The sequence below is a fragment of the Gigantopelta aegis genome, chromosome 4 (genome assembly GCF_016097555.1).
Source record: "Gigantopelta aegis isolate Gae_Host chromosome 4, Gae_host_genome, whole genome shotgun sequence".
In the NCBI taxonomy this organism is placed as follows: domain Eukaryota; kingdom Metazoa; phylum Mollusca; class Gastropoda; order Neomphalida; family Peltospiridae; genus Gigantopelta; species Gigantopelta aegis.
Genome location: NC_054702.1, coordinates 42,238,604 through 42,260,192, shown reverse-complemented (window position 1 = coordinate 42,260,192; position 21,589 = coordinate 42,238,604). Strand labels below are relative to the sequence as shown.

The window sequence follows — 21,589 nt, the reverse complement described above, 5'->3', positions numbered from 1 at the left end:
AGGATGTAAGTCATGTAAGTCGTGAAAGTCATGAAAGACAATCTGTCTAGGAGAAGGATGACTATGGGGAAAAAAATACACAGAGCAGACTGCACCCTATGGCCTTGACAGACAACCAGTCTACGAGAAGGTATACTCTAACATTAAAATCACCCAGAAAGGCAACATTCGTAAGACTTGGTTGACAAGCTGCCTATGAGAAGGAAACTCAGATATAACACCTGAGGAGACAGACCCGTTCAGCAAACTACAAGCAACATGCCAAGAAGAACTCCTTCGAAGACGGAATGTGCTGACTGTACACAGTAAGGGGACATCCTTGAAGAAAACCGAGCATATACGCATTTACCCATTATGGCCATGCATGATATTGGCAAGAACACTGCATGGAAAGTGTAGCAGGCGTCCGATGACATGGACACTTGCAAAGGTTTAGTCGTGTTGTGGTACAAATGTAGATCACTACTGCAATAGTAAACAAGGCATGAAATAGCTATTTGCTTTTGGAAATTATCAAGTTGAAAACATCCTCGCAACCACGGCTTCTCGACTACATGTAGCATTAACGTGCATCATTTTAAACAGGACAAATATTGTTCGCTAGTTCTGAAGTGCGCTTATCTACACATTGGGGCTGGGTGAGACAGGACTGCTGGCTCCCCATACGAATATGCTGCCATAGGTACCCAATGTGTACAGTGAACCTGTGGATTATGTTTAAAAATAATTGTACAAGCGGGTGCAACTGCTATAATTATAACTTATAATGCACACAGTTGTGCTCACATGGTGATCAGTGTGCGCCAGTCAGTGTTTAGAGACAATTCATAGTTTGAGTTAGAATAATGGCTAATAAATTTACAAAAAGACAAACTGACATATCCATAGCCTAGCTCAGGTCCACCTGGTGATTACACAGATCAGTCTCCCACTGACTTTATCAGACTGTGATTGTCCCACGATCGCCTGTAACAGATTCGTCACCTATCAAGTATGACCGTAGTGATCTTGCATATGGTGTTACGATGATCGAGATCAGTCAGTGATCCAAACAATCATCCGCCACAAGAGTTCAACACGTTGAACTTCTGCGATGCGACAAATCAGGTTCCCGACCATCGGACACAGATCGCAGTCGACCTGAGCGTGCGTACGACAATTTTAAATTTAGTTTTTACCCAATCAACGTCCACCTGTATGTTCCATTTAAAAATAAACTGTATTAAACTGTGTTTCTTAAGTAATGTTTTGTTGTTTTTCTGCCTAAGGCAAAGAATTAGTGTAGTCAGAAAAAATATATAGTTTTTATAGACCTGTTATTAACCTGAAATAATAAAGAAACAAAATTATATTACTGTATATCATTTTATACGTGAAAAAAGGTACACTGAACGCAGCCGTGTTCACAGAATTAGCACGACTGTCCCTACATGTAGTACGTCAAGTAAGAATTGTTAAATATTGGTGGAAGTGTTTAGAAAACTAATAACTCTATCTTGAATTTAGTATATGATGACATGTTAGAAAGCCAGAAATCTTTTAACTGGCTGCACCAGGTAAAACATTTATTATTTTCTATGGGAGTTGGAGATGTATGGCTTAATCAGTATGGTTTAATTTGTAAAACAAAAGAGTTAAAATGCTTCTATCAGAACAACAAATAGACAAATTGTTGAACTATTCACCAAAATGTAATATTTATAGGCATGTAACAGTAAAGTAAAGTTTGTTTTATTTAACGACGCCACTAGAGCACATTGATTTTTAATCTTATCATCGGCTATTGGACGTCAAACATATGGTCATTCTGACACTGTTTTTAGAGGAAACCCGCTGTCGCCACATAGGCTACTCTTTTTTACGACAGGCAGCAAGGGATCTTTTATTTGCGCTTCCCACAGGCAGGATAGCACAAACCATGGCCTTTGTTGAACCAGTTATGGATCACTGGTCGGTGCAAGTGGTTTACACCTACCCATTGAGCCTTGCGGAGCACTCACTCAGGGTTTGGAGTCGGTATCTGGATTTAAAATCGCATGCCTCGACTGGGATCCGAACCCAGTACCTACCAGCCTGTAGACCGATGGCCTGCCACGACGCCACCGAGGCCGGTAGGCATGTAACAGGTACTCTTTGTTTACTCTCTGAGGACTTCATTGCTTATTTGTTATTCATCTCTAATCACACAAACTTTGAGTATTATCACACAAACTACTCATTGAGCAAAGTAAGATATTATATGTAATCGCGATGGCATTGAAGATGAATTTCATTCTATTTTAATATGTCAATTGTATTTTTATATTCGCTCATTATATGTTAAAAAATACTACTAGTTAAGACCGTCTGTTTTTAAATTAATACAATTAAAGAAAACAACTTTGTAACCGTGGGGAATATTTAAAATGTACATTACATTTAAGATCGCAACTTGTATAACTGTCCATTCTCCAAATACATATCCACTTTTTATATTATGTTACACGGTTATTCATTATAGAGTTATATGCCAATTCATCGATTCCCTTTCCACGCAAACGGACTGTAGTGACATTGCCCGTATTGCTACTAGTTAGGTAGATAGGTAATACATTTTAGGCCCATATATTTTTAAAATAGCAACAGATTGAAAATTGTAATAAATGAAATTCGACGCCAGACAAGTGCAATAAGCGTCCACATACTTAAAACAAATAATTTAAAAAATCCATACACGGGCCTCTCGATATATACAAACATATCTATATCTATCTATCTATCTATATGTATATGTATATGTATATGTATATGTATATGTATATGTATATGTATATGTATATGTATATGTATATGTATATGTATGTATATATATATATATATATATATATATATATATATATATATATATATATATATATATATATATATATCACTGAATAGACCTGACAAATATGGCCGTTATGGACAGGTAGTAAAACTTGAAATAGTTTACTATGAAAACTACTACTATTTGTGTACTAAACTAGAATGCATAAAAGTATCAAGCACTTTCATTGTTACATACTTGAATAAATTTAAACATACTAGGATTTCTTGTATACAGTTCAGGAATATATCTTTTACGAATGGTATTATAAACAGGACAGATAACACTAATAACATTCGTTCATCCCACATGTGAACTGTTACAGTAACCACAAATTATGTTTACAGTCAAATGTCGGCAACTCGTCTGATGGTGCTCACAATACCCGTACGACATGGATTTCAGATCGCCCAACTCATATCTACCTTTTTAAATATTTTATTTTAACACATAATAACAGACATAGTTATCATTACATGGAGACATTTTCCCATATAAAAGTCTACCCTGGTACCCAAAAATATATCGACACAAACGTAATATTGACTCATTCGTATCGACTCAATTGAGATAAAAAAAAAAAACCCACATGATAGTTAATACACGTTTTGACCGAAACCGATCAGTCCTATTGACACAAGAGAAATATCGACTCAAGCAAGATCAACACAACGATGATACATGTGTATACATGTGTATACACACACACACACACACACACACACACACACACACACACACACACACACACACACACACACACACACACGCGCGCGCGCGGTATGCACATGCTCAGGTTAGTATAATCACCATTACATATGATTGGGTACGGTTGGCAAATAACAATAATTATTAAAGGGACATTCCTGAGTTTGCTGTATTGTTAGATGTTTCCGAAAAATAAAATATTTCTACGATTAAACTTACATATGAAATATATTTTCTTGTTTAGAATATCAGTATCTGTATATTCAATGTGTTTCTGTCCGTCTTAATATTTGTAAGAAGCCCAAACTTATATATTTTATATCATACTAGTTATATTTCCCTGTATATCTTGAACTATGCGGATAATAAATATTAAGAAATACTACTGGCGCACACCATCTGTGTTTACCCTTGTGCAATTATTGTCTGTTCAATACAGAAAAATATGTAATATTAGTAAATATCTTTAATTGTCCATCCTCCATCCTACAAATTTAATTAAGGGCGGGATTTAGCTCAGTCGGTTGAGTGTTCGTTTTGTCGTTCCAACCAGTGCACCACAACTGGTCTAAGGTATGTGCTTTCCTGTCTGTGGGAAAGTGCCTATAAAAAAATCCTTGCTGCATTAGGAAAAATGTAGCGGGTTTCCTCTGATGACTACGTGTCAGAATTACCATATGTTTGACATCCAATATCCGATGATTAATTAATTAATATTTTTTAACTTTAAACCTTAATTACTAAAGACAATATACAACTCCCGATTTAGCAGAAAAATATGTAATATTAGTAAATAATATTATCTTTAATTGTCCATCCTCCATCCTACAAATCAATAACATTTAACAAATGAGACATATATATGCACCACTTGTTAAATGTTATTGATTTGTATCTGCAATGTATGCCTATGAGCCGGAAGGCTTAAAGGGACATTCCTGAGTTTGCTGCAATTTTTAAGATGTTATCGACTAATAAAATGTTTCTACGATTAAACTTACATATTAAATATATTTTCTTGTTTAGAATATTAGTGGCTGTATATTAAACGTGTTTCTGGTCGTTCTAATATTTGTACTAGATTAATTTTCATTTGTTTCCCTAAAACATATTTTTTCGTACGTACGAAATTATTTAAAGACAAATCCACTTTGGGCTTCTTACAAATATTAAGACGACCAGAAACGTTTTGAATATACAGACACTGATATTCTAAACAAGATAATATATTTAATATGTAAGTTTAATCGTAGAAATATTTTATTGGTCGGAAACATCTTAAAATGTAGCAAACTCAGGAATGTCCCTTTAAAGCTAATAAACTATACTATGCACACAGTGTGCGTCATATCAGTCGGTGTCAAAGACAACTCGTAGTAAGAGTTAACAGAATGATTTACTTAGTGACGTGAGACACACATGGACAAATCTAAAATATCTATATTCCATTTCTAGATCTTTGTTTTGTAATTTATGAAATACAACCAGGATCCAGGATTTGTTTTTAATAGAGGGGGCCCAAAAGCCGTTCTTGTTTTTGAAAATAGAATATAAAGGTCCTTGACAGATGGTCGGGATAAGTTTGTATTTTTGGTGTATTCTGTAATATATATTGTTTGATCAAAAATAGGGGGGGGGGGGGGCGGGTTCCTTGGGCCCCGCATGAATCCGCGCCTGCCAACTGGATGTTATACATATACGTAGTATGGTGAGGCGAGCTTGTAACTTTACATCCTTTTCTTATAATCGTTTATAACACTAAATTACTAAACGATTTATGATATTATACAATTATATTATATAGCTACATAGCTATAAAATATCGTTAAGGAGTGGGAAGTGATGCATATGTAGCCGGTCAATAAAGCATATAAAATACTTTTCGAGACTAAGCCTACTCAAATTTATATATCATAAGGTTATTTGATAGGCCAGTTGACAGTTTAGGGCAGTCAGGTACCACATGGTTGGACAAACCAAAAATGAACTTGCTTGATGTAAATACAAATGAATAATTCGAGACTACATGCTAGTGGCTAGGCTGAGATTCGATCGCATAGACTTTGGGATAATAGACTGTCTCTGTTTGTACATACCAACACAAAACAGGGGGCGGATTAACTCAGTCAGTAGAGCGTTCGCCTGAGGCGCTGGGGTCGTAGGATCGAGACTCTATCGGTGGCGTCGTGGTTAGGCCATCGGACTACAGGCTGGTAGGTACTGGGTTCGGATCCCAGTTGAGGCATGGGATTTTTAATCCAGATACCGACTCCAAACCCCGAGTGAGTGCTCCGCAAGGCTCAATGGGTAGGTGTAAACCACTTGCACCGACCAGTGATCCATAACTGGTTCAACAAAGGCCATGATTTGTGCTATCCTGCCAGTGGGAAGCGCAAATAAAAGATCCCTTGCTGCCTGTCGTAAAAGAGTAGCATATGTGTCGACAGCGGGTTTCCTCTAAAAAAAAAACAGTGTCAGAATGACCATATGTTTGACGTCCAATAGCCGATGAAAAGATAAAAAATCAATGTGTTCTAGTGGCGTCGTTAAATAAACAAACTTTACTATCGGTGTCCCTTAACTGGTATATCAAAGGGAGAAATTAAAGTTATAGTTTTTTTGTTTAACGACACCACTAGAGAAAATTAATGTATTAATCACCGACTATTGGATGTTAAACGTTTGGTAATTTTGACATATAGTCTAAGAGGAAACCCGCTACATTTTTCCATTAGCAGCAAGGGACCTTTTGTATGCACCATCCCACATACAGGATGGCACATACCATGGCCTTTGATATACCAGTCGCGGTGCACTGGCTGGAACGAGAAATAGCTCAAGGGGGATCGATCCGAAACCGACCGCACAACAAGCTTCCCGCCCTAGCAGGTGAGGAAAATGCATAGACAAGATTCCGTGTTGCTAATGGAAACATGTGACGGGTTTCCTCTGAAGACTGTGTTTGAATTATCAAAACGTTTGATATCAATAGTATCTTGTTGTATTGTTGTACAAAACCAACTTGATCACAAACTGGATTCTACGAGGCAGACACATGACACAGCAGTCTTCGTGTAAAGCAGCTAGCTAGGAACACTGGGCACCGCACCGTGCTGCGATGCAGCAGCGTTTCCCGCCTATACTATATCACTGGTGACACTTCCCTAACACAGGATATCTCATTTTATAGCCAATTTGCGCAGATCAATTTGTGTGGCTGAAGATGAAGCTATTTTCGTCCTTTTCTGGGTGTGATTTTCACATTATTATAATACTGCGAGCATTCCTTTCTATTGTTAGTTCATCCACAATCGACTGTTTTCACTTCAGGCGTTTTCCGAGATTGTATCTACCTTATGGGCAATTAAGATTTTGCAAATTCTTTTAGCTGTACACTCTACGCCAGTGCTGGAAGTTAAAATAGCGCGTTGAAAGGGATAATCAACCCTAATCTAACTGGGTGGGGGTGGGTGGTAGCGGAGTTTCGAAAACTACCGGAAAGGGAGAGGATTGGGTAATTAAATTAAACAGAAAGAAAGAAAGAAATGTTTTATTTAACGACGCACTCAACACATTTTATTTACGGTTATATGGCGTCAGACATATGGTTAAGGACCACACAGATTTTTAGAGGAAACCGCTGTCGCAACTACATGGGCTACTCTTCTGATTAGCAGCAAAGGATCTTTTATTTGCGCTTCCCACAGGCAGGATAGCACAAACCATGGCCTTTGTTGAACCAGTTATGGATCACTGGTCGGTGCAAGTGGTTTACACCTACCCATTGAGCCTTGCGGAGCACTCACTCAGGGTTTGGAGTCGGTATCTGGATTAAAAAGCCCATGCCTCGACTGGGATCCGAACCCAGTACCTACCAGCCTGTAGACCGATGGCCTGCCACGACGCCACCGAGGCCGGTTAAATTAAACAGATAAAAGGACAACGAGAGAGAGAGAGAGAGAGAGAGGGGGAGAGAGAGAGAGAGAGAGAGAGAGAGAGAGAGAGAGAGAGAGGAGAGAGAGAGAGAGAGAGAGAGAGAGAGAGAGATAAACTACTTCTATCCAATAATCAGTAAGGGGACTTTTATATACACTTTCCTATAGTCGGGGCGGGACGTAGCCCAGTGATAAAGCGCTCGCTTGATGAGCGGTCGGTCTGGGATCGATCCCCGACGGTGGGCCCATTGCGCAATTTCTCGTTCCGGTCAGTGCACCATGACTGGTATATCAAAGGCCGTGGTATGTGATATCCTGTCTGTGGGATGGTGCTTATAAAAGATCCCTTGCTACTAATGGAAAAATATAGCGGGTTTCCTCACTAACCATATGTCAAAATTGCCATATGTTTGCCATCTAATGACCGATGATTATTCAGTCAATATACTCTAGTGGTCTAGTTAAACAAAACAAACTTTATTTTTTTCTTCTTCTTCCCTATAGTGAAAGAAGTACACTACATGTGACGGAGAAGCCGAGTCTATCGAGGGCGATCGATCCTGTGATAACCCGTGCCGCAGGTGAGCGCTCTATCACAGCCTTACATCTCGCCTTGGTATAAACACACTTTTCTCAGGTTAAAAAAAGCAATCTATATAGAACCACGTGGGACGAGAACCCCATACCCCTCCAAATCCGCCGATCGTGAATGGTACTGGATTCCTTTTAGAAGCCTATATATAACTACAGCGTCGAATGGTTAACAACTCGCCCCTTCCAGCATATCAACTCTTTAACTTTAAAGAAACATTATCGCATTACATGATACTCATCAGTCAATATGATAGTTAAAGTTTGTTTTGTTAACGACACATTTATTTAAAAATCATCGGATATTTGGATGTCAAACATTTGGTAATTCTGACATATTGTCTTAGAAGAAACCCGCTACATTTTTTTTTCATTAATAGCAAGAGATATTTTATATGAATGCTTTTCCACAGGCTGGACAGCACACACCACAACCTTTGAAATACCTATTATAAACTAACAAATACATTTTCACAGCGGATACCATTGTATTAAATACTATTTGTTTCCAGGACGTGTGAGGAAAATGAAGAAAAGAAAAACTTTGTGAAACTTCATCTTGTTGACCGAGAGGCTCATACCTGGATTAAAGGGACATACCCTAGTTTTTAAACACTCAGGTATATTTTATTTTTACTATTATAGCTATTTTTAATAACTGAAATCATACTTTACTTAGATGTTATGGTTTAGATTATCAATTTCCGTACATTCGAAGTGTTTTTGGTCTTCTTGGTGTTTTTAATATCACAAAATGCATTTCTCATATTTTTAAAAACGCACGTGCGTCTGAGTAGTAACAGTTATGGAGTCGAGTTTTAGTCTATTTTTAGAGGGTATTTCACCATTTCAAAGTCACAGACTCATGTTTTACTCAATTGTTACTGTATCCAAATGTGTTACAGGTTTGTAGATTAACTAAATTTAGTGTTAAATTTAACGGGTTGAAACTAGGGTGTGTCCCTTTAAGAAACGAGGATCACACTGCTGTTTAAGAATGACACCGGCACGTTTTCATTATTTACTTACTTTGATCATCCCACATACAGTTAAACAAACTAAACGATAGTTCTCCTTCAGTGCGTCTTACAACCACACTTCGGTTTCTGGCAAAAGGTTGGCTTAGTTTAACGACACCATAGCACATTTTAAACTACTTACTATTTACTGGCAATAGGCAGGCAGGACCGTACCTATAATAGGTTAACACATACATCCATCCTATTTTTTAAAACCATACCCTTTATCACTAAATAATATTTTCAAATTTAATGTTAATATGTGTTTCATTAAATTGCATTTCAATACTTTTTGTGTAATCTAAACTTTTAAAAATATTCTATTTAAAACCCCAGACAAAAATACACATTTTTAAAGGACATATTATAGCTGAAGATATATGAAGTGTTTATATTTCAAAGAAACAGTTAACATTATTGAAGACGCCGCACTAAACGCACGTCTAGCATAGGCGTACGGACTCCCATGTGTGTAGGTGTGCAGGCTGTCTTTTGCCGGAATTAAACGAAAATGCTCGAATCTGGATAACAACATTTATGCATATTGCCATTACTACCAAACAGCTATATATGGTTGCAAACGAACCACCACATATTTTTACACGGATTACAACTAATTTTGAGGGAAGAATGATGCAAATACACTGTAAAAAGGTCTCAGGTTAGCACATTTCGCCGAATATCTGTATAAGTTTTGCCCGAATTTGAAGTTTTGCTCCAGCACTGGGGGAGGGGGGGGGGGGGGGGAAGGCAGTTTCCCCCTACCTCGTATGCTTATGCCGTCTAGTGATCAGAGAATCGACACCAGCTGCATCCTGCCGCAGTGAGTGAAATCACTTCAATGTATTTGTATGAAACGTCTGAAAGCAGTGTTGTGAGCTAAGCATTTGTCATGTTTATGAATGATGTATTTTAGTAATACAATACTTGTACTAAACATTTAAAAAGCATCTAACTTGTCATGCATTTGTTTCTATTTAATGTTCTTGTAGGAATACACGCTTGTGTTCCAGTTAATAGCAAATCGGTTGACTTCTGTTTGATGTTAATATTTCCCTTTTTGTATAGTATTTTGAAATGAAAGTGTGTCCTTTTGTTCATGATATCACAGAAGTATGTGATAGTAGCCCAGTGGTAAGGCGCTCGCTTCATACGCGGTCGGTCTTCTGAACGAATCTTCAATTACTGGGTGCATGCTCAACATATTACTGTTTACATCAAATTAGTTCCTATAGCCATTGAAATTAACGTTTTAAACTACGGCTGTTTGGCGATGCTGTTTTTAAATCCTCCAAGATAACCACGACCATTACATAGGCTTATTATCACAATTTATACAAGCAGGGCATTTTTATATACCCATTCTTTGACATAGGCTAAACTGATCTGAAGTCGAATACGATCGTAAGTCGGACAAGTTTGAAGCTGTATTTGCTGTATAACTGGGATTAAATAAGAAATACATTACAAATATTAGAAAAGATCTGTGATTTATCGGTCTTCTAATGTTACTTGCTTGCGAACCTTTCCTTTAACACTAGAAGAAAGCGATCACAGAGGGAGTTTTGAATACGAGAAAAGATTCATTTTTAAATTTTGTTTCGTTTTCTTCCTTGATAATAAGGAAATTAAAAATATCCTTAAAGGATAAACTCTAAATAAATATTTAGGATGGATATGAAATATTAATTTAAAGGTATTTATTTCGATATAGCTCCTTTAGTTTTGTTTAAAATTTAAACCACACAATTGATTTTAAGCGGATTTATCTTTATCTTTTATCTTTTGTCAATGTCCGACTCGGTATCAAAATAATTCCTTGCAAACACCAAAGTAGTGAACTGAATACACGTTGGTTACAACAATTTCGAATTTAATTACCTTATCTATTTAGATACGTCTGTGTGTACTTGTATGTCACGTGATGAATTAGAGGCGGGATTAAGTTCAGTCGGTTGAGCGCTCACATGAGATGCTTGCGTCGCAGGATCGAACCACCTCGGTGGATCCATTCGACTGACTGTTTTTTTTTTCGTTCCAACCAGTGTACCACAACTGGTCAATTAGGTTTGTTTTGTTTAACGACACCACTAGAGCATATTGATTTATTATTCATCGGCTGTTGGATGTCAAACATATGGTCATTTTGACACAGTCATAGAGATGAAACCCGCTACATTTATCCATTAGTAGCAAGGGATCTTTTATATGCACCATCCCACAGACAGAATAGCACATACTACGGCCTTTGATATACCAGTCATGGTGCATTGGCTAGAGTGAGAAATAGCCCAATAGGCCCACCGACGGAGATCGATACTAGACCGACCGCGCATCAAACGAGCGTTTTCCCACTGGGCTACGTCCCGCCCTTCACAACTGGTCAAATGCTGTGGTATGTGTTTTCAGTGTGGGAAAGTCCATATAAAAGATCCCTTGCTGGTAATGAAAAAAATGTTGCGGGTTTCCTCTGATGACTACTAGTCAGAATTACCAATGTTTGAAGAAGTTTGTTTTGTTTAACAACACCACTAGAGCACGTTGATTTATTAATCATTGGCTATTGGATGTCAAACATTTGGTAATTTTAGCATGTAGTCATAGAGAGGAAACCCGCTACATTTTTCCCATTAGTAGCAAGTGGGGTTTTTTTATTTTTTATATATATATGTGCTATCTCACAGACAGGATAGCACATACTACTGCCTTTGATATACAAGTCGTGGTGCACTGACTGAAACGAGAAATAGCCCAATGGGTCCACCAACGCTTTACCACTGGGCTACGTCCCGCCCCAACGGATTTCCTCTCTCAATATCTGTGTGGTCCTTAACCATATGCCCGACGCCATATAACCGTAAATAAAATGTGTTGATTGCGTCGTTAAATAAAACATTTCGTTCCTTCCTTCTAAAGGTGAACAAGATCTGTGTTCAACTTTAAAGGGAAGGTATCCCAGTCATGATCGAGTTTTGAAATTGTCATACTTTGCACTATATTTCTACTACAGCCGAACAGTACTAATTGAAATAGAGAGAAAAAAACAACGGCCGGACCATAGATGATAGATTTTAGACCGGTCTCGGTGGTTAAGCCATCGGACGTAAGGCTGGTAGGTACAGGGTTCGCAGCCCAATACTGGCTCCCACCCAGAGCGAGTTTTAACGACTCAGTGGGTAGGTGTTAGAAAACTACACCCTCTTCTCTCTCACTTCACTAACCACTAACAACTAACCCACTGTCCTGGATATAAGCACGAAAATAAGTTGGAATGAATGAAAAATGATGGATTTTAGGACCCATCGCACCCCAGTGAGCACTCAACGACCGCGCTAAAATCGGTGCCAAATATGGACGCTTTGCCTTATACGGTAACTTACAGAGTATGGCCCAAATTGCATTTGTCCACAATCCGTATATATGCATATTTACTAGTATGTAATCGGTACTGCATTGGCCGTCAATCAAAATCTTTTTGCGTGGCCATTTGTATTCGTCTTGGTTACAGTCAAATGACGATATTCATAATATTGCTTGCGGCTGCATATTAAAAAAATCCCCCAAAACCCCAACAACAGAAACTAACGAGAAAACTATAACCTGTACCTGGTGCCCAGTTCTTAAAAAAAACCTATATTTTTCTGCAAACCTAACCCTACCTAGAAAAAGGGGGCCAACCCTAATATTTTCATTCAGTATTTGAAAACTTTTGTTTTAGTATTAATCACTAATAGGAAGTGACATTGATGGAGGAGAGGAAGGATTACCGTGTATTTGCCAACTGCTGCGCCCCAAGGGTTGGTCAAATATAGATCATATTGGTAGTATACGAACGCTTTTATTAATTACCTACACACGTAAAGTGACACATTAACCTATAATACACACACACGTTTGGGCGGTATGTAGTGACCAGCCTCGATGGTATAGTGATTTATAATACACATGCACGTTTGGGCAGTATGTAGTCACCAGCCTACAAACACACCAGGACGACCAAAAATACATGATATTTTGTAAAGGTAACATAAATAAATAAATAAATAAATAAATAAAACAACTCTGCGATAGCAAATAAACTATTCACCCCCCCCCTCCTCTAGAGGGGATGGGTCTAGCTGAGTATGTGCCTGGGTCGCATGATAAACCCGTACCCCTAGGTGGATCCGTCCTTCGATTGGGCTTCCCCGTCCTAACCATTAGCTTGTATATCAAAGGTCGTGGTATGTGCTGTCCTATCTGTGGGGAAGAGTATATAATAGATTATTTGCTACATATGGAGAAATGTAAAAGGGTTTCCTCTGAAAACTACGTTTCAAAATGACAAAGTGTTTAATATCCAGTAACCGATGATTAATAAATTAATGTGCTCTAGTGGTGTGATATGAAAAACAACTTCAACTCTCTTTCTTCTCACACTCTACACCAACTGTTTTAATCACACGTGTCACACATCCAACAGCTTGGTTTGTCCCTAAACACACTTTTCTGTCCTTCGTTACAAAATCATTTAACAAAAATAAGTAAACATTTTCACACTCTCTTTGGAAGGAGCCTGTTATGAATTTTGAAATTACATATAATGTACACAAATAGTTTTACCTTTAATAAGGTAACTGCTAAGACGAAAAAAGGAAATGACAAAACGACCGTGAACACAAACTATTGTTTTTCCCTTGTGACCAGTATTTGACCACAAATACGTGTACAGATTATAAATGACTGGATATGTATGTATAAATCACTGAAAGTTCAGGCACGTCCATCTCGGACAGGGGCAGTGGCCGGGCATGGGACAGAAGAGCATTTAAATTAAAGGGACAATATGAAATATTATACCGGTGTCGTGGTTAAGTCATCGGATAAGGCTGGTAGGTACAGGGTTTGCAGCCCGGTACCGGCTCCCACCCAGAGCGAGTTTTTACGACTTAATGGGTTGGTGTAAGACCACTACACCCTCTTCTCCCTCACTAACCACTAACCACTAACCCACTGTCCTAGACAGACAGCCCATATTGCTGATGCGTGTACCCAAGACAGCGTGTTTGTACCTTAATTGGATATAAGCACAGAAATAAGTTGAAATGGAATGAATGAATGAAATATTATGAAAAAATTAAGTGGATTTATCATTTATAAATGATTTTAAGCGTCATAGAAAAAATAAAGAGCTATGATTAAAATAAAATTAAATAGCTAGTATGACGCCAAATTTTAATCTAGTTCACGTTCCAAAAGATGTTACTAAGATTAATGTGAAATAATATACATATTTGTCCCCTGGAGAGTTAAGGATGGAAATGGTTAGGCGTCGAGTCACGAAAAGAGCGTCATGACAACAGTTTACCAATCGTATTCAGGGCTTCAGTGTGGCGAAATTAGTGGGAGCGGTTGGGAGGCCAGTCCATCCCAGCCAAACCTACGGCTGAAACCGCATACGTCCTGTTTGCCACTTTCCACTGACACCCGACCACCCTCCCCCAACCGTCAACCAGTCCAGTCATGGCACTATCCAGTTTTAAAGGATGAGATAAGACACCACAGAGAGAGTAAAGAGTAAAGTTTGTTTTATTTAACGACGCCACTAGAGCACATTGATTTTTTATCTTATCATCGGCTATTGGACGTCAAACATATGGTCATTCTGACACTGTTTTTAGAGGAAACCCGCTGTCGCCACATAGGCTACTCTTTTTACGACAGGCAGCAAGGGATCTTTTATTTGCGCTTCCCACAGGCAGGATAGCACAAACCATGGCCTTTGTTGAACCAGTTATGGATCACTGGTCGGTGCAAGTGGTTTACACCTACCCATTGAGCCTTGCGGAGCACTCACTCAGGGTTTGGAGTCGGTATCTGGATTAAAAATCCCATGCCTCGACTGGGATCCGAACCCAGAGAGAGAGAGAGAGAGAAAGAGAGAGAGAGAGAGAGAAATATAAAGAGACAATTCAATTCAATTCAATTCAGTTTTTTGCGCAATACCAAACAATCTGGTATTAGCAGAGATAAGATTTTATAACATCACTAATAACAAGAACAATGACAAATAATAATAATAACAATATGAAAGTACGGGCCAGACGCCGGAGACAGAAAATGTGTATTCTAGACAGACCGAGACAGATGCAGAGCAGTCGGGTGAGATCACGGTGGTAGATACTATTTAAATGTATAACTGTCAACAGTACTCAGTATTTGAAAATCATCGTATCGTATTAAATGTTTGTAGATATGTTTTAGATATTCAGTTTTATCAGGTGGACTTTTTTAAAACTGCAAACACATATTAAATAATATGTCGATTTAGATTAAGATTTTGAAGACGCTATAAATGACGATTTTTTTTTTAATCACAAAAATGTCCCAAAGCTATTTAATGACATTTATGATTTATATGATATTTAGGATTTTACATATTGTAAATGATTTTGATAACTATTTAAATATATTACCTTTGATAATTGACTGACTAATTAAAATTAATTAAACAGTTAAGTATATAATTTAATAAATAAATAAAGTTATGTAAATAATAAAAGTATTTCATTTAAATAATGATAAAATCTGTCAATGTTGAATATAACTGGAGTCTTATTTTGCCGCAATATTGATGTGTTTTAAGTGTTTACTTTTTATGTGTTTTCGTTTTAAATGAGATGTTTTTAACGAATGTTCAGTGTTAATTTGTTTTATTGTTCATAAACAAAGGGGCGGAATCCCGCTCAGTTGGTAGAGTTGTTTTATTGTTAATATTGACGTCAAACGCGAACGGTGGTTCATTTCATTTCAATTTATTTTCGTGCTTATATCCAATTAAGGTTCAAGCACGCTGTCCTAGGCACACACCGTAGCTATCTGGGATGTCTGTCCAGGCCAGTGGATTTGTTGTTAGTTGTTATTGGTTAGTGAGAGAAAAGAGGATGTAGTGGTCTTACACCTATACAATGAGTCGTTAAAACTCGTTCTGGGTGGGAACCGGTAGCGAGCTGCGAACCCAGTACTTACCAGCCTTATGTCTGTGGGCTTAACCACAACACCACCGAGGCAGAAAACACCGACAATGGATGTCCGTCTTTTCGTTTTCCTTTCTTTTTTAATCACTAATTTTTAGCGCCAACATAATTTGTCAAGCTATCAGAACGGAGACTACGTTTTTGTGTGACCTTTAACTATTGTCTGGCATATTGTCTTTAGTCACAGATTTATTTGCTATGACTGACGCTTTCTACTTACCGTCATTTCTTTGTTCTGCAACTCGTAAGAAAAGTTGGATACTTTTCACTTTGTTAAGGATATCAACGCATATAAAAACAAACGTCTCGTATGCTAAATAATGTATACACCACCTTCGTTAACAAAAAAAAAAAAAAAAATAATAATAATAATAATAATAATAATAAATAATAATAATAATAATAAAAAATAAAAAATAAAAAATCTACGTTTAACGGCTAGTGATCACATGTCAATGCGGTTTTAACTTCAATTGGTACGGCACACATTTTAAAACATGTTTTTGTGTAACGTTCAAAGTCTTATTTAGTAAAATTAAAATGATATTTGTAGTTTGATTGGTTTACCAAAACGACTGCCTGCGAGTCACTCTATTGAACGACAGATTGCAGACCCTTACGCAGGGGTGGGGGTGGGGGGGTGGTGGTGGTGGTGGTGGGGGGGGGGGGCCGCGTCTGCCGAGGTCTGTCCGTGGATGTGTAAAAAATAAAAATATTCCGACGATGTGGCAAATTTACTTCCCAGAATGCAGGAAAATGCATCTCCTGCATTCTAGATTTAAAAAAATGTCGGGCCCCACTAACAACTCCCCCTTTGGGCCGTCGATTAGGCACCCCCCATATATAGTTCTGTGTACGGGCCTGGATTGAATAACCGTGACAATCACCAAACAGATGTTTCTTCATTATAACAGACGTTTTTCCATTTTAAGTTATTGTAACCTAAGGGTACGGTCTTGTGGTTTTACTTAACCTGTTTAAAGGTTATGGTCTATTTGTGTTAAGTTCAGGCCTGCAAGGGATATTTTTATATGCACTCTCTCACAGAAAGAACAGCACATGCCACCACCTTTGATATACCAGACGTGGGATAGTGTTTGATATACGAGACGTGGGCTAGTGTTTGGGATGGAAAACACCCAATCTGAGAATGGGTCCAGCGATGGGGTTTGAACCTACAAACAAAGGTCAGGTGAGGGTTCTACCAGACATCACATGACAGGAGTATACACGTTTACACATCTACCAGACATCATATAAGAGGAGTATACACGTTTACACATCTACCAGACATAACATAAGAGGAGTATACACGTTTACACATCTACCAGACATAACATAAGAGGAGTATACACGTTTACACATCTACCAGACATAACATAAGAGGAGTATACACGTTTACACATCTACCAGACATCACATAAGAGGAGTATACACGTTTACACATCTATCAGAGATTACATAAGATGGGTATACACGTTTACAAAGTGAACAGTTAATATAACAAGACATAAAATATATGACAATACCTAATACAATGCATAATAAAATACATAATAAATACAAAGGGCTTTCAGGGGAAACATATTTTAAAAATAATTTTTATAAACAGGTACAAATATTTCCTTAGGGTGCCAGCACGTTTGTAATGAAACAACTGTTTGAATTTAAGAACATTAGGCCGAACAGTATAAAATGTCTTTAAATACATTGATGTTTCATCTTTAAATGTATCACATATAAATAAATAGCGAGACTCATCTTCAGTTTTGTACAAGGAGGATAGTGTACATATCCGATTTAGATTGTAGATTGTATTATTTTCGTTATATCAACACTGTACAAACTGATCTCCTATCGTTATGTCAGTACTGTACAAACTGATCTCCTATCGTTATGTGAATACTGTACAAACTAATATTCTATCGTTATGTCAGTACTGTACAATCTGATCTCCTATCGTTATGTTAGTACTGTACAATCTGATCTCCTATCGTTATGTTAGTACTGTACAAACTGATATTCTATCGTTATGTCTGTACTGTACAAACTGATATTCTATCGTTATGTCAGTACTGTAAAAACTGATCTCCTATCATTATGTGAATACTGTATAAACTGATATTCTATCGTTATGTCAGTACTGTACAATCTGATCTCCTATTGTTATGTTAGTACTGTACAAACTGATATTCTATCGTTATGTCAGTACTGTACAAACTGATATTCTATCGTTATGTCAGTACTGTACAAACTGATATTCTATCGTTATGTCAGTACTATACAAACTGATATTCTATCTTTATGTCAGTACTGTACAATCTGATCTCCTATCATTATGTCAGTACTGTACAAACTGATCTACCGTTATGTCAGTACTGTACAAACTGATCTCCTATCGTTATGTGAATACTTGACAAACTGATATTCTATCGTTATGTCAGTACTGTACAATCTGATCTCCTATCGTTATGTCAGTACTGTACAATATTGTACAAACTGATCTCCTATTGTTGTCAACACTGTACACACTGATCTCCTATCGTTATGTCAGTACTGTACAATATTGTACAATCTGATCTCCTATCGTTATGTCAATATTGTACAACTGATCTCATATCGTTTTGTTAGTAATGTACAATACTGTACAATATAATCTCATATAGTTATGTCAGTACTGTACAAACTGATTTCATACTGTTATGTCAATACTGTACAATCTTATCTCGTATCGATATGTCAGTGCCTGCCCTGTACAAACTAATCTCCTATCGTTGTTAGTACTGTACAATCTGATCTCATATCGTTATGTCAGTACTGTACAAATTGATCTCCTATCATTATATCAGTACTGTACAATAATGTACAGATTGATCCCCTATCGTTATGTGAGTACTGTACAATACTGTACAAAGTGATTTCCTATCATTATGTCAGTACTGTACAAAGTGGTCTCCTATCGTTGTCAGTAATACACAATCTGATCTCTTATCGTTATGTCAATAATGTCAATACTGTACAATCTGATCTCCTATCATTATGTCAGTACTGTACAACACTGTACAAAGTGATCTCCTATCATTAATCATTAAGTCAGTACTGTACAGTCTGATCTCATATCGTTATGTTAATATTGTACAAACTGAAGTCCTATCATTATGTCAGTAATGTCAATATTGTACAAACTGATCTCCTATCATAATGTCAGTAATGTCAATATTGTACAAACTGAAGTCCTATCGTTATGTCAGTAATGTCAATATTGTACAAATTCATCTCCTATCGTTATGTCAGTACTGTACAATACGGTACAAACTGATCTCCTATCATTATGTCAGTAATGTCAATATTGTACAAACTGAAGTCCTATCATTATGTCAGTAATGTCAATATTGTACAAATAGATCTCCTATCATTATGTCAGTAATGTCAATATTGTACAAACTGATCTCCTATCGTTAGGTCAGTACTGTACAAACTGATCTCCTATCGTTATCAGTTTGTTTCAGCCAGTTCATAGCATGAAAGTTCTGGGTGTCCCATATGTAGTTCAGTAACAGTTTAAAAATACTTCTCTGATGTTTGTTATCCAGTTATATTTTGTCCCATATTGAAGAAAATAATAATATTTACTTTGGCCGAATATAAGACGTGCCCCAAAACAGATAATTCTTAAACTATGAAACAAAATATTCTGTAGTTGTATAGTATCAAGATACATGTAGTACCAAATAAAACAATTTTAGTTTTGACTAAGTCTATGAGTCAGAATGATCAAATGTTTGACATTTAATAACCGATGATGAATCTGGTCTAATATTAATTAGACCTGATTAATGACCTAGATGTGTTATTAAACAAAACAACCTTTTTGTTATTATAACCAATTAAGATTCATGTATGTTGTACTGGTTACATACTTTCGAAGCTATCACTACAAGTTGATTTGATTTGAATTGATACACACACACACACAATACCCCATTACGGATTTATAATATTGTAGCACCATACAAATTGTAGGCTATGCGTATGATGTCATTAGATGTTTTGAGTCTAGACTAAAGTTTTATAAGCACAGCTGGACACATATTACATAGCTATCTGAATTATCTGTCCAGAACAGGGGTTAGTAATTAGTAAGATAATTTAAACAAAATCGGTGTAATGAACTTAACCTCGCTACTGAGTTAGGTACTCGCTCTGTCTTGGAGCCCGTACTGGGATGAGACCCCAGCACCTACCAGTTCCAGAGCCAGTGCTATAACCACCATGTTATCGGAGTCGGTTATAATAATATGCAGAACAACAAATGAAACGCAAATACTAATTTAGTTTTTGTTAATTTATTTAAAATTATTCACTTTGAATCCCGTTAAGTTTTGTATTTATTAACATTATTATTGTTTTATTAACATTTTAGGCCTATGTTGACAATTTATTTATCATAAAATTAAAACAAAAAATATTCGTTTTGTTTTTGTTGTTTAATATATTTGATAAGTTCATGTCATATATACTTGCTATTGGAAAACCGATCGTATTAGTGAGAGAATTAAATGAAATAATATACATTTGTACGTCACATTAATATATTTACAAGAAGTAATTATTGTTCCAGATATCTAAGGTATACTTTAGATCCATATTAATAAGGAAAGTTCAAAGAAAACCTATATCAGAGATCCTGTATCAAGTGATAGAAGAATCGAAGAATTACAAACATTTCAATGATAATTATGTTTTACAGAACAAAAAAATATTATTTAATATTACTGTAACATTAATAGAAGCCTGTAAAAGTTAATAAAATCAGTACTGTTATTTACCCTAAAAACAAATCCAACAAAAAAACTGTTACTTGGATAAAAAGAGGATATGCAACTAACATATTTATTAATAGATGAAATTACCTTTTTCAAACTTTATTATATGTTTCTAATTCAGAAAATATGTTTCGTTTTTTAAAGTCCCAGCCAAAACAAGGCAAAGCAACATTTTGAAATGCGACACATTAAAAAGCAAACAAATCCTTACCTTTGCCATAGTATTCGGTATCCCAATGTAAGTACTAATAGTAAACCAATGAGTTGCAGCGCGACTCGCTTGCTTCACTGACAAATTCAATCTGGCCTCGCTTTGAGAATCACTCGTTTTTATGATATCACTACGCCGCGGGCGGCAAACAGAAGTTAAAAGAGTTCGTGGTCAGAATTAAATGACTCTAAAACAGCTCAGTGTGTTCACATAATACGTGCAAACCGCTCTAGTTCATACGACGGCCACGCCGGGATCATATTTTATCGAGTAGAGAATTAATTAGTGTTAGGTATCTTTTGGAATGACATCGTAAAAAGAAATATTAAAACAGGATTTTAACGCTATTATTTAACAAAACAATATGTGACAGATATTTGGGTGGGGTGTACAGCTATGACGATGATTAAATTGTGACAGTAAAAAAACCAAACCCAG

General features: G+C 36.8%; 1 protein-coding gene across 1 annotated transcript in view; it reads right to left on the bottom strand.

Annotated features, from left to right (window-relative positions):
• Nucleotides 1-21,268, bottom strand: part of LOC121372303 — a 33,878-nt gene extending 12,610 nt beyond the window's left edge. The window contains exon 1 of the mRNA XM_041498596.1: nucleotides 21,152-21,268. Within this exon, the coding sequence (XP_041354530.1) occupies nucleotides 21,152-21,160 (9 nt within the window). The 5' untranslated portion in view covers nucleotides 21,161-21,268. The remainder of the gene's footprint in view (nucleotides 1-21,151) is intronic.
• Between the last annotated feature and the right edge of the window lie 321 nt (nucleotides 21,269-21,589).